The following is a 12356-nucleotide window of genomic DNA, read 5'->3' on the forward strand; positions in this document are numbered from 1 at the left end:
AGAAGTCTGAGAAAACAGTTGCCTTGTCTTGTGTATCTTCTTGTAATGAAGCAGGAGAGAAGTAAATAGGCAGATAAATATTTATGAAATAGAATAATCATCAGTGAGATGTATTTTAAAAACACACCTGCTTGGTGTCATTTTACTTTAGGAATAAGGATTGTGACTGCAGAGTAGAGCCTTGTGAATCAAGGAGATCTTTGTTGTTGTTCAATCAATTCTTCAGAATTCGAGCATGCCCTCAGTTGTTTTTGCACTTTCCTATAGCTCTTAATTTGGTTTATACTTCAACGGACAGTAGGATGAGATTCATGTTCCATCCGGTTTTGTCCAAAAACATTTGAGCAGCTTCTATGGAAAAAAATATTAAACCAGATTTAGCTTTTAGGTGAATAATATAACCACCTGGGCATAATATAAAGACTGAAATGTATGAAAGAAAAGCAATTTAGACTCTGAATGCCAGTAGTTAATATTTGGATGGAGAGATCGATCTCAGGAGAATAAACTTTAAAAGAAGATTTATTATTTTCTTAATGGAAATACATGATTTTAAGAAGGAATCTGTATAAAGCAATTATACCCCAATAAAGATGTAAAAAAAATAAAAATAAAAAATTTAAAAAAAGGAATCACTTGAGACATTGTCTTAACACTTATACTGTAAAATTGGAAGTGAGGATCAGTTTTCATTGTCTGTTTACAAAGTTAGTTATCTGTGCAATTTTTTAAAAAAGTTTATTGGTGAAATTTGTTTTTAGAAGAAACCTCCCACCACCTTCCCGTCATCCTCTGGACAAAACAGAGGATGGGAGAGGGCAGGTAGGGAAAGGGGTTGGGAGGTGCAAGCTTCATTTATACATTTGAATATATATAATAAAAACCATTTTATTTTTCATTTCAAATACTTTTCTAAAGCCTTAGTTTACTGAATTGCTTTAATTTAGGAAGAGATGATATCTTTGCTTTATCTTTTCTGATTTGGGGGGATCATCTGAGCATGATAAATGCTTGTTTGTTCAAAGCACTAAAATTGGCTTGCAAAAGACATATTATTATGGGATTCTGTGTTCAAGGGCTTTCTTCTGTTTATCCTGGAACAAAGACATTTGTTTTAAAGTGGTACGAGTTAATAGTCCAACTTCAGATTTCCCATAAAATGCGTAACAGATTACCCAGATGGCAAATGATGATATATATAGAGAGACATTTTCAATATGACTGTTTCCATTGGGCCAGATGGTGATTTAACGTGAATTGTCAAACATTTACGTTCTTATTAAATTGTCTTATTTTGTCAAAGCCAAGCTAGCAACATAACGTGGAATACACTCAGGAATTGCAAAAGGACAACAACAAAAATTCAGACACCAAGTATGGCAGACGGCATTTGCCCCATATGGCATGTGAAGGCTCACAGCCAGTGCCTGTGTTGCCCTTGGGAAGCTTAAGGAAATACCTGTTGAAATGCCATACATTTCCTCTCCCTCCCCAGACCCTTTTTATCTGCCCTCTTGCAGGGCAGCCATGCTTCCTCAGTGCCTCAGGTTGAAGTGTGGGAGAGCAGTTTAATTCTTCCACTGGCATTGTCCTTCCACACTGTCCGTTTTGTTATGGGCACCACCCCAGCTATTTCCTCTTAGATGGTTCGGGAATTTTGCAGAGAGATGGGTCATTTGTGGAGTAAGTCATGTGCCCAGTCACAGGGCTCCTTCAAGACAGCTCACTGCCTGAGGTCAGCACAGAACACAGTCCTGGGCCTGCAGGGCTCCCCGCCAGTGAGTTGTGGGTCAACAAACTTCTGCTGTTCTCATTTTCAACATAAAGCTTTGAACATTTCATGCAATATCAAATCGCTGCAGGTTTTTTCTTCCAAAACTTATGTGAAAATCTGAGTAACACAGTATATGATATTTCAAGGCCATGACAAGCAACCCCTTGTTACTGAATTCTGAATTTGATCAGAACATCTGTTTTAAAGGAATTCAGAGTGGTTAAAACTCAGCTTTTTTTTTTTTTTAAGCAGATGTGTTCTTTCAGAGACCTCGCATGGCAAGATTAAACATTATATAAAAATAAACTTAAAAATGAAAACCTCTGAGAACACTTTGAAACCTGTTTTGGTCTATTATCTCCTTGAAGGCTGCCCAGCCTTCATTAAGAACAATTAGATGTTGTCACTTGAAATATCTTTTGGTGGCATTCCTGGTGGAGACGGTCAGCTCTGGCTGTAGGAGCCCCTCCACCTCCCAGGGTCCAGCATTGTTTCAGATCAGATAACAAGAACAGGTGCTCAGGAGCTGATCCAAATGACATTTTGTGTTTTATTTTTCCTGTTTGTTGATGAGGATCCATCAATGTGTCCTTGTCTAATTATGTTATGGGAAATTTTAAAACACTGAATTGGTTTGGAGCTGTGCATTGAAGGGTAGTCATGTCAGGAATCGAGAGGGTGTTGTGTGTGTACATAAAAGTTTACATAAAAGTGTATGTTATTTACTTTTATTTACAACACACGATTCACATGCCTTAGTGGTCAATTTCAGACCTTCCCTGAGGAGGAACCAAGTAGCTTTATGGCTGAGTGTTGTTTCAAGGCTCCCACTACAGTTCCGTCTGTAACTTCATTATTATCCTTTGGCCTGGAGCTTGGTCTCACTTACAGCAAGTAGTAGGGCCCATCCTACTTCTTGTTGGGATGCATAACAACACTTACATATACTTTACATTTATAGAGAAATTTCTTCTACATTTCATTTGATCCACCAACATCCGTATGGTAGGGGTAGGATGGAACAATTATACTAAATTTATAGCTAAAACACCTAAACCCACTCAAGACATCTGATGGGGAGGAAAGGGGGGAAAAGGAAAGAACAGAGTTGTATCAACTCTTGGTGTGATTGCCACTGACAATTTTAGAGTAAATTACATTAGAAATTTCCCTCCCACCCATAGTTCTGGGTTCTAGGAATACTTTGGACTAGTCATATTTGTGAGGTGTTTCCAACATAAATTCTTCAGTGCTCTTTCAGTTCTTCCATGAAAAAGTCAAAACTGAATACTGGTTTTTATCCTGGGATCTCTGAACAAGGAGAAGCCCCAGGCCTAGGGCAGTCTGGGGAAGTGAGGGCAGATGTGGCAGAGTGACCCCCAGGTGCAGGGACAAGTATTTGGGTTTCTCTATTGTTGACCTTCTAAAGAGCTCAATGCACTTTCCGTGTCAGTTTTTGAGAGAGGTGGCAACAGGTACTGCTTATTTTATAGAGAAACTAGAGTTCAATTGAGATAGCATGAGTATGCATTTCCTTAATTTTTAGTGCTAGCATTTAGTAGTGAACACCCTGAACGTCTCCTTAGCACCTTGGTCGTTAGCTCCAGTTTGGAGAATGGCCCAGACAGGATACTCAGCTGTAGCTAGATTCCCTCAGAAGATATGGCCCAACCTAATTAGAATTTTAAAGTAGGTTTCTCTATATCTTGGGCCTTTCTCTTTTCACATGACCCTTGTGTAAACATGTCTATTAAAGTGGAAACAAATTATTTTTAAAATGGAAATTCTCATGTTTTATTTTAGTGGGGAGCCCCCTGAGAAGATAGCCACGTATGACTGAATGCTCTACGATTCCTATTTTGTTGCTTGTGGCCAGGAAAATAATCCAGGTGACATTTGCTCAATCCAGTCTTCTGAAGTGGTGATGGCCACTTCTTCCCACCACCAATACGTCAAGGCAAAGTCTACATATACAACAATGGATTTTATTTCCTGCCCCATTTAGGAACCACTGTCCAGTGATCAGACTTCGTATTTTTAGTGTGGGCTAGTGGTTAAAAATCAGGAGTCCAGGATTGGCTCATATTGTACTCATGCCTGGGTATATATCCCTGACCTGGCACTTTCTCGTAGTACGTCTTCTTTCTAAGCTTCAATATACTTATCTGTAAAATAGGGATACATGTCCTCTTTATGTGGTTTTGAGGGTTGGTTTGTGTATATCTGAAGTACTTAGAACAATGCTTGGCATATATAGAAAGCCCTTAATAGATGTTGGCTTACAAACAGGTATACCCTAGCCAGTTCTGAAGAGCTACAGATACTGCTTTAATTATACCTACTGTGTGTGCTTTGTACTAAAAGTTATACTGTTCAAAGCTAGAGTAATGAACCTCATGAGCAGGGTTTCATAGCATTTAAGATTCTAACACCAACTTTCAATCAAGGCTAGAGGTGGCCTCTACTATCCAGTTAGCTGGGCTGCCTCTAGGCTGGGTGGTCTGTGCTTGTACTTTGTTGGGTGAAATAGCCTGACTGCTCAGTGAAGCAACAGCCATGTTTTTTGTCCTTTGGAGGCTGAAAGTAGTAGAGCCGTAAATGCACTGGGCAGCCCAGTGCTGCCAACTGCTGTCTGAACCGCAATACAAAGTTTGAGGTCTGTACACACTGTGTCTGCTGGCCTTCAGATCCCAATTCCCTTTCTCTGTCAGTTTTTCCAGTCTCCATCTCATTGTTTTCAACACAGATGATTTGTTAAATGGAAACTGATTTACATTTCCTACCTGTTCAGACTTCTACAAAAACTAAAGTTGTAAATCAGAAAAATTGCTTTTGACACATGTGTGGTTAGGAAAATATGGACATGGTTACCTAAGCCTAGCCTTGTAATATAAATCAAAATAACCATTCCCTCATTGTACAATTCTCCCCATATCTTAGAACATGTTACCTTCCATCCTTCCCTAGAGCCACATTTTTTGGTTTGTGTTATTAAGAGGGTTATTTACGATTTCTCAGGAGTGAGACTAGTGGGCACTACCCCTTTCCCAGTTCTTTTGGCAATCTCTTGCTTCACCTACACAAGATTACCATTTGCTAGGACTTGAATTTACTAATTTGTTCATACCTCAGGAGCGAAAACTCAAGTCAAGAGGAAACTGTTTTGGGGCTTCCCTGGTGGCACAGTGGTTGAGAATCCGCCTGCCAATGCAGGGGACACGGGTTTGATCCCTGGTGCGGGAAGATCCCACATGCCGCAGAGCAACTAAGCCCATGAGCCACAACTACTGAGCCCGTGTGCCGCATCTACTGAAGCCCACGCGCCTAGAGCCCGTGCTTGGCAATGAGAAGCCACCGCAACAAGAAGCCCGCGCACTGCAACGAAGAATAGCCCCCGCTCACCGCAACTAGAGAAAGCCCGCACGCAGCAACGAAGACCCAACTCAGCCAAAAATAAATAAATAAATTTATTAAAAAAAAAAGAGGAAACTGTTTTAATAAGTAACCACAGACACAGAAGTAGCGAGAAATGATGGGGAAAAGATAATCCACTATAGCGAAGACCAAATGAAAGGTGATATTTCACAACTGCTAGGTTGACGGTTTAACTTGGGTTTTTTTTTTCCCCTGTAAACTGGTATTTGCTAAGCAAGTTTAGGGAAAAATTCCACATGCTCAATCATGTTTTCCAAACTCCACTTCTCATAATAAACCATTGGCTTGGAGTGCTTGCTCTAATTTCTCTATTCCATTAAACAAGTGTGGGATTTCTTTTAATTCAAGAATGTTAATGTGCAACATTTGTTACTTTGTTGTTAGTGACCTCTACCATCACCCAAATTGTTAATAATCCAAGTAATAAGTGATTACATTGGATAGCTGTTTGTAGGTGATTTAAAAAAAAAAAAAGATACATACGTTGAATAGAATTAACTGTGCCCTTCCAGAACTTTGGATCTGTGTTCCCATTCAGATTTTATTTGTAATCTCCCTACCCCCCACCATCAGCAATGGCATAATGTAAATTATGTGGTATCTGCCATTTAAAAACTATTTTAACCATGGTCTCTCTCCTTTTTTGTTTTAAACATAGGACATGGATTTGATTGACATACTTTGGAGGCAAGATATAGATCTCGGGGTAAGTCGAGAAGTATTTGACTTCAGTCAACGACGGAAGGAGCATGAGCTGGAAAAACAGAAAAAACTTGAAAAGGAAAGACAAGAACAACTGCAAAAGGAGCAAGAGAAAGCCTTTTTCGCTCAGTTACAACTAGATGAAGAGACAGGTGAATTCCTCCCGGTTCAGCCAGCACAACACATCCCGTCGGAAACCAGTGGATCTGCCAACTACTCCCAGGTACAGGGTACTCAGTTCTTGGGAAGGTAAAACATCTGGATTTGAGTTCCAGCTTTGTCTTTTACTTCATGAACTTATTAAGTCAACTTCCCAGCCTCAGCCTACTGATGAGTTCAGTGCCTGACTGACTTACCTCAGTGTAAGGATTAGGAGGACATAAATTACATGGAAGAGCTTTGTAAGCTATAAAAACATTATGTAATTGCAAGGATCAAGCAGCTGCAACAGTAGTGACAGTAGTAGGACTGTTGTAGTAGGGATTATTCATGTACTGTGACAGGTACTGTTCTAAAGTATTTGAAATATTGATTGATTTAATCAATTATGAGTTAATTACCATTATCCTACTTTATCTACAGATGAGCAATTGAAGCCCAAAGAGGTTAAATAACTTGCCCAGAAACTGGGCAATAAATTGGGGGGTGGGGGCCAAGATTTGAAACTAGATAGTCTGGTTTGATTCTGTGCTCTTTACTATACTAAACTGACTTCTGAAACAAGAGGAATGTTTGACTAACTAGACTGTAAACATTTTATGAACACGGAACAATTTTTTTCTTCCTCTGTGTCTTTCCCTTTTATGCAGGTAGCCCACATTCCCAAACCAGATGATTTGTACTTCGACGACTGCATGCAGCTTTTGACAGAGACATTCCCATTTGTAGATGACAATGAGGTATTAACATTTAGTTAACAGCAAATCTCCACAACTATACATAACATATCGTATATTGGTCCCTTTGATGTATCTCCATTTAAAAAAAAAAAAATGAAAAACTATTTCAGGAGCAAATTTTATCAAGGAAACCTTAGCCTATAGGTAACTTTATGATTTGAAAAAAAAAAAAAAAATGACACACCTCCTTCCCCCACATAATACAAAACCAAAAACGTTTACTCCTGCATAGCCAGAGGGATGGGTGAGCATAACCGTGGAAACAAGTTAACTCTCTTGTTATAGGTACTTAGAAATTTTGGTGAGTAAAAAGCAAGCTGGGTAGTAAACCAAGACTTTTTCGGTTAACAATTTTAATAAGTTTATTGTCTGAAGCACTATACTAGGTATTACATACATATATACAAATTAAATTCTAAAGATTGTTCTTACCCATTTTGACGTTTACCTTCAAATGCATAGGATAAAGCAATTAAGCTAGTAAATGAGTAAATGTGGAGTCAGCTGGGCAGGACAAAAACATTTGTTTCATTATATAGAAATAGGAGTCGTAAGTCCCCATTGTAAGTAGAGAAATACAGAACTGCAGCCAATTCCAGTCTAAGATGTTGTGATGGCCTTGGAGCATACCCATCCACTGCTGGTGGCAGATTCATGTAGATAAATGCCTTCTCAATTTTAGGTTTCTTCAGCTACGTTTCAGTCACTTGTTCCTGATATTCCCAGCCACATCGACAGCCCAGTCTTTATTGCTCCTAATCAGGCTCAGTCACCTGAAACTGCTGTCCTTCACTTAGCCACTGCTGATTTAGACGATATGCAGCAGGATATTGAGCAAGTTTGGGAGGAGCTATTATCCATTCCAGAATTACAGGTAACTAAGATCTAATATAATAAATACCAAAGATGCTATTTTATATTCAGTCCCTTTAAATTAGTCATTCCAGTTATTTATTATTTATATGCCACCTACTTATAGGAAGGACTGGAGGGTGCTTTTAAATTAGTCATGAGAGCTGCCCATGCTCACTTCAGTGAACTTTTGTTAGCTAAATGGACTGGATGTCTTGAGGGACAGATCAGGTTATAAACCTGAAGTCTGATCTGGGAACTCTGAAAATAATACATATGCTTAGGCATAAGTATCTGTTGGAAATGGGAATTACCTCTGAATTCTAGAAGAGCCTGGTGTGAATGGGGGTGGGGAGAGATTACCGTCAGATATGGATTATCAGCTATTAAAAATAGCTTAACCTTGACTTAACGTAGTATAAACTTCTTTTCCATGCAGTGTCTTAATATTCAAAGTGACAAACTGGCTGAGACTAGCATGGTTCCAAGTCCAGAAACCAAACTGGTGGAAATTAACAACAATTATCATTTCTATTCATCAATCCCCTCACTGGAAAAAGAAGTAGGTAACTGCAGTCCACATTTTCTCAGTGCTTTTCAGGATTCCTTCAGCAGCATCCTCTCCACAGAAGAATCCAGCCAGTTGACAGTGAACTCATTAAATTCAAATGCCACAGTAAATACAGATTTTGGTGATGAATTTTATTCTGCTTTCATAGCAGAGCCCAGTACCAGCAACAGCATGCCCTCCTCTGCTACTTTAAGCCAGTCACTCTCTGAACTTCTAAACGGGCCCATTGATATCTCTGATCTATCACTTTGTAAAGCCTTCAACCAAAACCACCCTGAAAGTGCAACAGCAGAATTCAATGATTCTGACTCTGGCATATCACTGAACACAAGTCCCAGCATGGCATCACCTGAACACTCAGTGGAATCTACCATCTGTGGAGACACACTGCTTGGCTTCAGTGATTCTGAAATGGAAGAAATAGAGAGTTCTCCTGGAAGTGTCAAACAGAAGGGTCCTAAAACACAGCCAGTAAGGCCTTCTGGGGATACAGTCCAACCCTTGTCATCATCTCGGAGGAACAGTGCTCCAGTGTGTGATGCCCAGTGTGAAAATACACCAAAGAAAGAAGTGCCTGTAAGTCCTGGTCATCGAAAAACCCCATTCACAAAAGACAAACATTCAAGCCGCTTGGAGGCTCATCTCACAAGAGATGAGCTACGGGCAAAAGCTCTCCATATCCCATTCCCTGTAGAAAAAATCATTAACCTCCCAGTTGATGACTTCAATGAAATGATGTCCAAGGAGCAATTCAACGAGGCTCAACTTGCATTAATTAGAGACATACGTAGGAGGGGTAAGAATAAAGTGGCTGCTCAGAATTGCAGAAAAAGAAAACTGGAAAATATAGTGGAACTGGAGCAAGATTTAGATCATTTAAAAGATGAAAAAGAAAAATTGCTCAAAGAAAAAGGAGAAAATGACAAAAGCCTTCATCTACTGAAAAAACAACTCAGCACCTTGTATCTTGAAGTCTTCAGCATGCTACGTGATGAAGATGGAAAGCCGTACTCCCCAAGTGAATACTCCTTGCAGCAAACGAGAGATGGCAATGTATTCCTTGTTCCCAAAAGTAAGAAGCCAGATACTAAGAAAAACTAGATTTGAGCAGATCTGACCTTTTCTGAGCTAGTGGGTTTTTTTTGTTGTTGTTGTACTGTTATACTAAAAGCTCCTACTGTGATGTGAAATGCAGAAATACACTTTATAAGTAATTCTATGCAATAGTCAAAACTAGTGTAGAAAATATAAAACTTTAAGAAGCATTAAAATAAGTTATCAGTATGCTGAATCAGTAGTTTCACTTTAACTGCAAACTTAATTTCTTAAAACACCATTGGGGCTAGTTTCTATATACATGTAAATACTACAAAAACTCCTTATTTATACTGTTCTTATCTCATTTGTTACTTTCGTAGATTTATATGATACATCTGGCTAAGAGCAAATTGTTGCAAAACTAACCACTATGTACTTTTTTAAATAAATACTGTATGAACAAAAAAATGGCATTTTTTTATATTAAATTGTTTAGCTCTAGCAAAAGACAATTTATGAAAAGCTGGTACTAATAAAGGAATATTATGACCGTTAAATTATTTCTTTGAAGTTCATTCACAACCTTTTATGACAATAATATGGAAAGCACTACACTAAATTGGTACGGGAGATACAGGGAAATGGAATATATCAAAAAGATTTTCTCGGGCTTCCCTGGTGGCACAGTGGTTGAGAGTCCGCCTGCCGTTGCAGGGGACACGGGTTCACACCCTGGGTCTGGAAAGATCCCGCATGCCGCAAAGCCGCTGGGCCCGTCGGCCGCAGCCGCTGAGCCTGCACGTCCGAAGCCTGTTCTCCGCAACGGGAGAGGCCACAACGGTGAGAGGCCCGCGTACCGCAAAAAAAAAAACCTTTCTCTTCAGCAGCAAGTATATCTCAACTTAAAAAAATGCTCTATATACTTTGACATGAAAACACCGGTTCTTTTACTCCTATCAAGGTATATGCCATACATTTGAAGGTGTGGGAGAACCATCCTACTAACAGAGTATTACAGACACAGGAAGTTGGAAGGCTCTGAGGCCTGTTAGAGAAAATATATGGCTGAACATGGAGGGGGAGAAAAAGGGTGGGTGAGTAGAAAAGCACATGGCACAGATCCTTGTTAAGCCTTCATAACCTTTGCTTTTACCTTGTGGAGAACTACTGGCAGTGTTAAGTAGGGGTAACATCTGAGTTAAAAGTTTCCTCTGCCTTGTGTGTCGGCAGTAGTCTACAGGGTAAAGGTAGGAGACCAATGGGGAGGCTCTGAAATACTCACATGGAGTATGGTGTCTTGGTTTAGAGTGATAGCAGTAGTGAGAAGGCACTGGATTCTGCATGTTTCAAAGAAGGAACTAAAAGGATTTTCCAATAGAATGGATGCAGAATGAAGGTAGACTCAAGGACTTGAACATCTGCAAGAACTGAGTTGCCCAGAGATGGTTAAGACTGTGGCTAGAAGATTTAGGTGGGAAAACCAGTTCGCTTTGGGACATATCCAGTGATTAAACATGTAAACAGCAGGTACAATAGCAAGGCCCCTCAAAATTTTGAGACTCTGCAGGCCACCCAAGAAACCATTCACAGCACTGATCATTTTCTTCATTTGGTCAGATATTCACGTCTTGCTTGGTTTCATTTTGAAGTGGGTAAATGGAAGTCATCTGAGGGCTCAGCATGTTTAAAATAAGCACTACGTGCAGGTTATTCACCAAAAGTCCTATCAATCCATCAGGAGCAATATAGTGTACAGGGTCCACAGGCCCTAGAGCCAGACTGCCTGGGCTGCTACCATTTTCCAAGAATGACCTCCAGTGAGGCTGCTTCATCTGTAAAGCAGGGATAAGTATGCAGTGAATTACTCCACAAGAAGCACTGACCCTAGCTAATAGTAAGCACGCTATAAATGAGACTTTTTTCTTCAGCCTTTTATTAGCATGCCTTTTAGTTGCAAGTGAAAGAAACTAAAGTCAAACCAGCTTAATAAGAATTTGACTCAGCCGACTGTAAAGTTCAGGGTTGAAAACGACTTCAAGGACTATCTAGGCATTCAAATGTGGAGATTCTGTGGTCTGTCCTGTGTGGTCAAGAATTCCTTCCCATAGTGGTGTTTTAGAGATCCCTGGAAGACACATCACTTTTTCAACCTCAGAAGACAAAAATCTCATCTCGAATAAAGTGCCCTTAAACAAAATTATGGGTGGGAGTGATGGCAATCTGTTAACAGCAGCCCCCATCTGGAGCACATGGAGTTAACTTGCACCTACTACTATCTACTCCCCCCCACACACAAGGGGGAAGAACACCTAGGCAGACCAGATTTCTACTATCATGAAACCAGATGCCTTCACTCACACATTCGTTAGTCAAACTTCAGAACTTTGCAAGTTGAAGATAACTGACCACAACCTTTCAGTGCCTAAAAATTACTCTGAAGTACTATACATGCTGCATTACATAGAACTAAAATTTTAAAAACTAACAAATCCTGACCCATGACTAGAAGATTTCACCTCTTGATCATGAAATGTTTATCTGACTCCTCAGATTAAACTTGGCTCTCCAACTGTTAAACCTTACTTGAACAGTTCCTAATTTTAAAATGGGTACCTATGCCTTTTACATTGAGGTACACCCTATTAGAAATCTTAACTGCATGACACTGCATTTGTTATATAAAATTCTTGCCGAGATTTTCTTGAAGTCTGTGGAGTAGCTGCTCAAATGTACCTTATAATACTTCCATACCCATTCTTCTAAGTCTCAGAACATATACAAAATCTTCTTTTTTACTTTAAAGATATTTATCAGGCCAATTCCAGCTTTTTAACACTTTGAGAACTGGAAAAAAAATTAAAGAACTTTAATCCTATGTGGAGGAAAAAACCTCCCATTGGCATTAACTTTGTCACCCTTTAAAATTTAGGCATCGCTTCAGCACATTTTTAGAACAGTACTCATGATTATTACCAAGAATACTATCTTTAGGGACCAAGAGCCAGCTTAAGCTCTTTAAACGCATTATCCCATTTAACAACCTTCACACTTACGAGAGCAGGTAATATCACATTACTGTTGCCAA

General features: G+C 39.5%; 1 protein-coding gene across 6 annotated transcripts in view; it reads left to right on the forward strand.

The window, feature by feature from the left end:
- Positions 1-11051, forward strand: part of NFE2L2 (nuclear factor, erythroid 2 like 2) — a 75945-nt gene extending 64894 nt beyond the window's left edge. For 3 of the 6 annotated variants that reach the window (XM_029225516.1, XM_029225511.1, XM_029225515.1), the window contains exons 2-5: positions 5868-6134; positions 6721-6810; positions 7493-7684; positions 8102-11051. In XM_029225516.1, the coding sequence (XP_029081349.1) occupies positions 5871-6134; positions 6721-6810; positions 7493-7684; positions 8102-9334 (1779 nt within the window). In that variant the 5' untranslated portion in view covers positions 5868-5870 and the 3' untranslated portion in view covers positions 9335-11051. Of the gene's footprint in view, positions 1-5132; positions 5349-5867; positions 6135-6720; positions 6811-7492; positions 7685-8101 lie in introns of those variants that run through there. The other 3 variants (XM_029225513.1, XM_029225512.1, XM_029225514.1) reach the window with 3 other exon arrangements.
- The last annotated feature ends 1305 nt before the right edge of the window (positions 11052-12356 follow it).

Source organism: Monodon monoceros, unplaced genomic scaffold (assembly GCF_005190385.1).
Source record: "Monodon monoceros isolate NGI ecotype Baffin Bay Population unplaced genomic scaffold, NGI_Narwhal_1 Super_Scaffold_16, whole genome shotgun sequence".
Taxonomy (NCBI): domain Eukaryota; kingdom Metazoa; phylum Chordata; class Mammalia; order Artiodactyla; family Monodontidae; genus Monodon; species Monodon monoceros.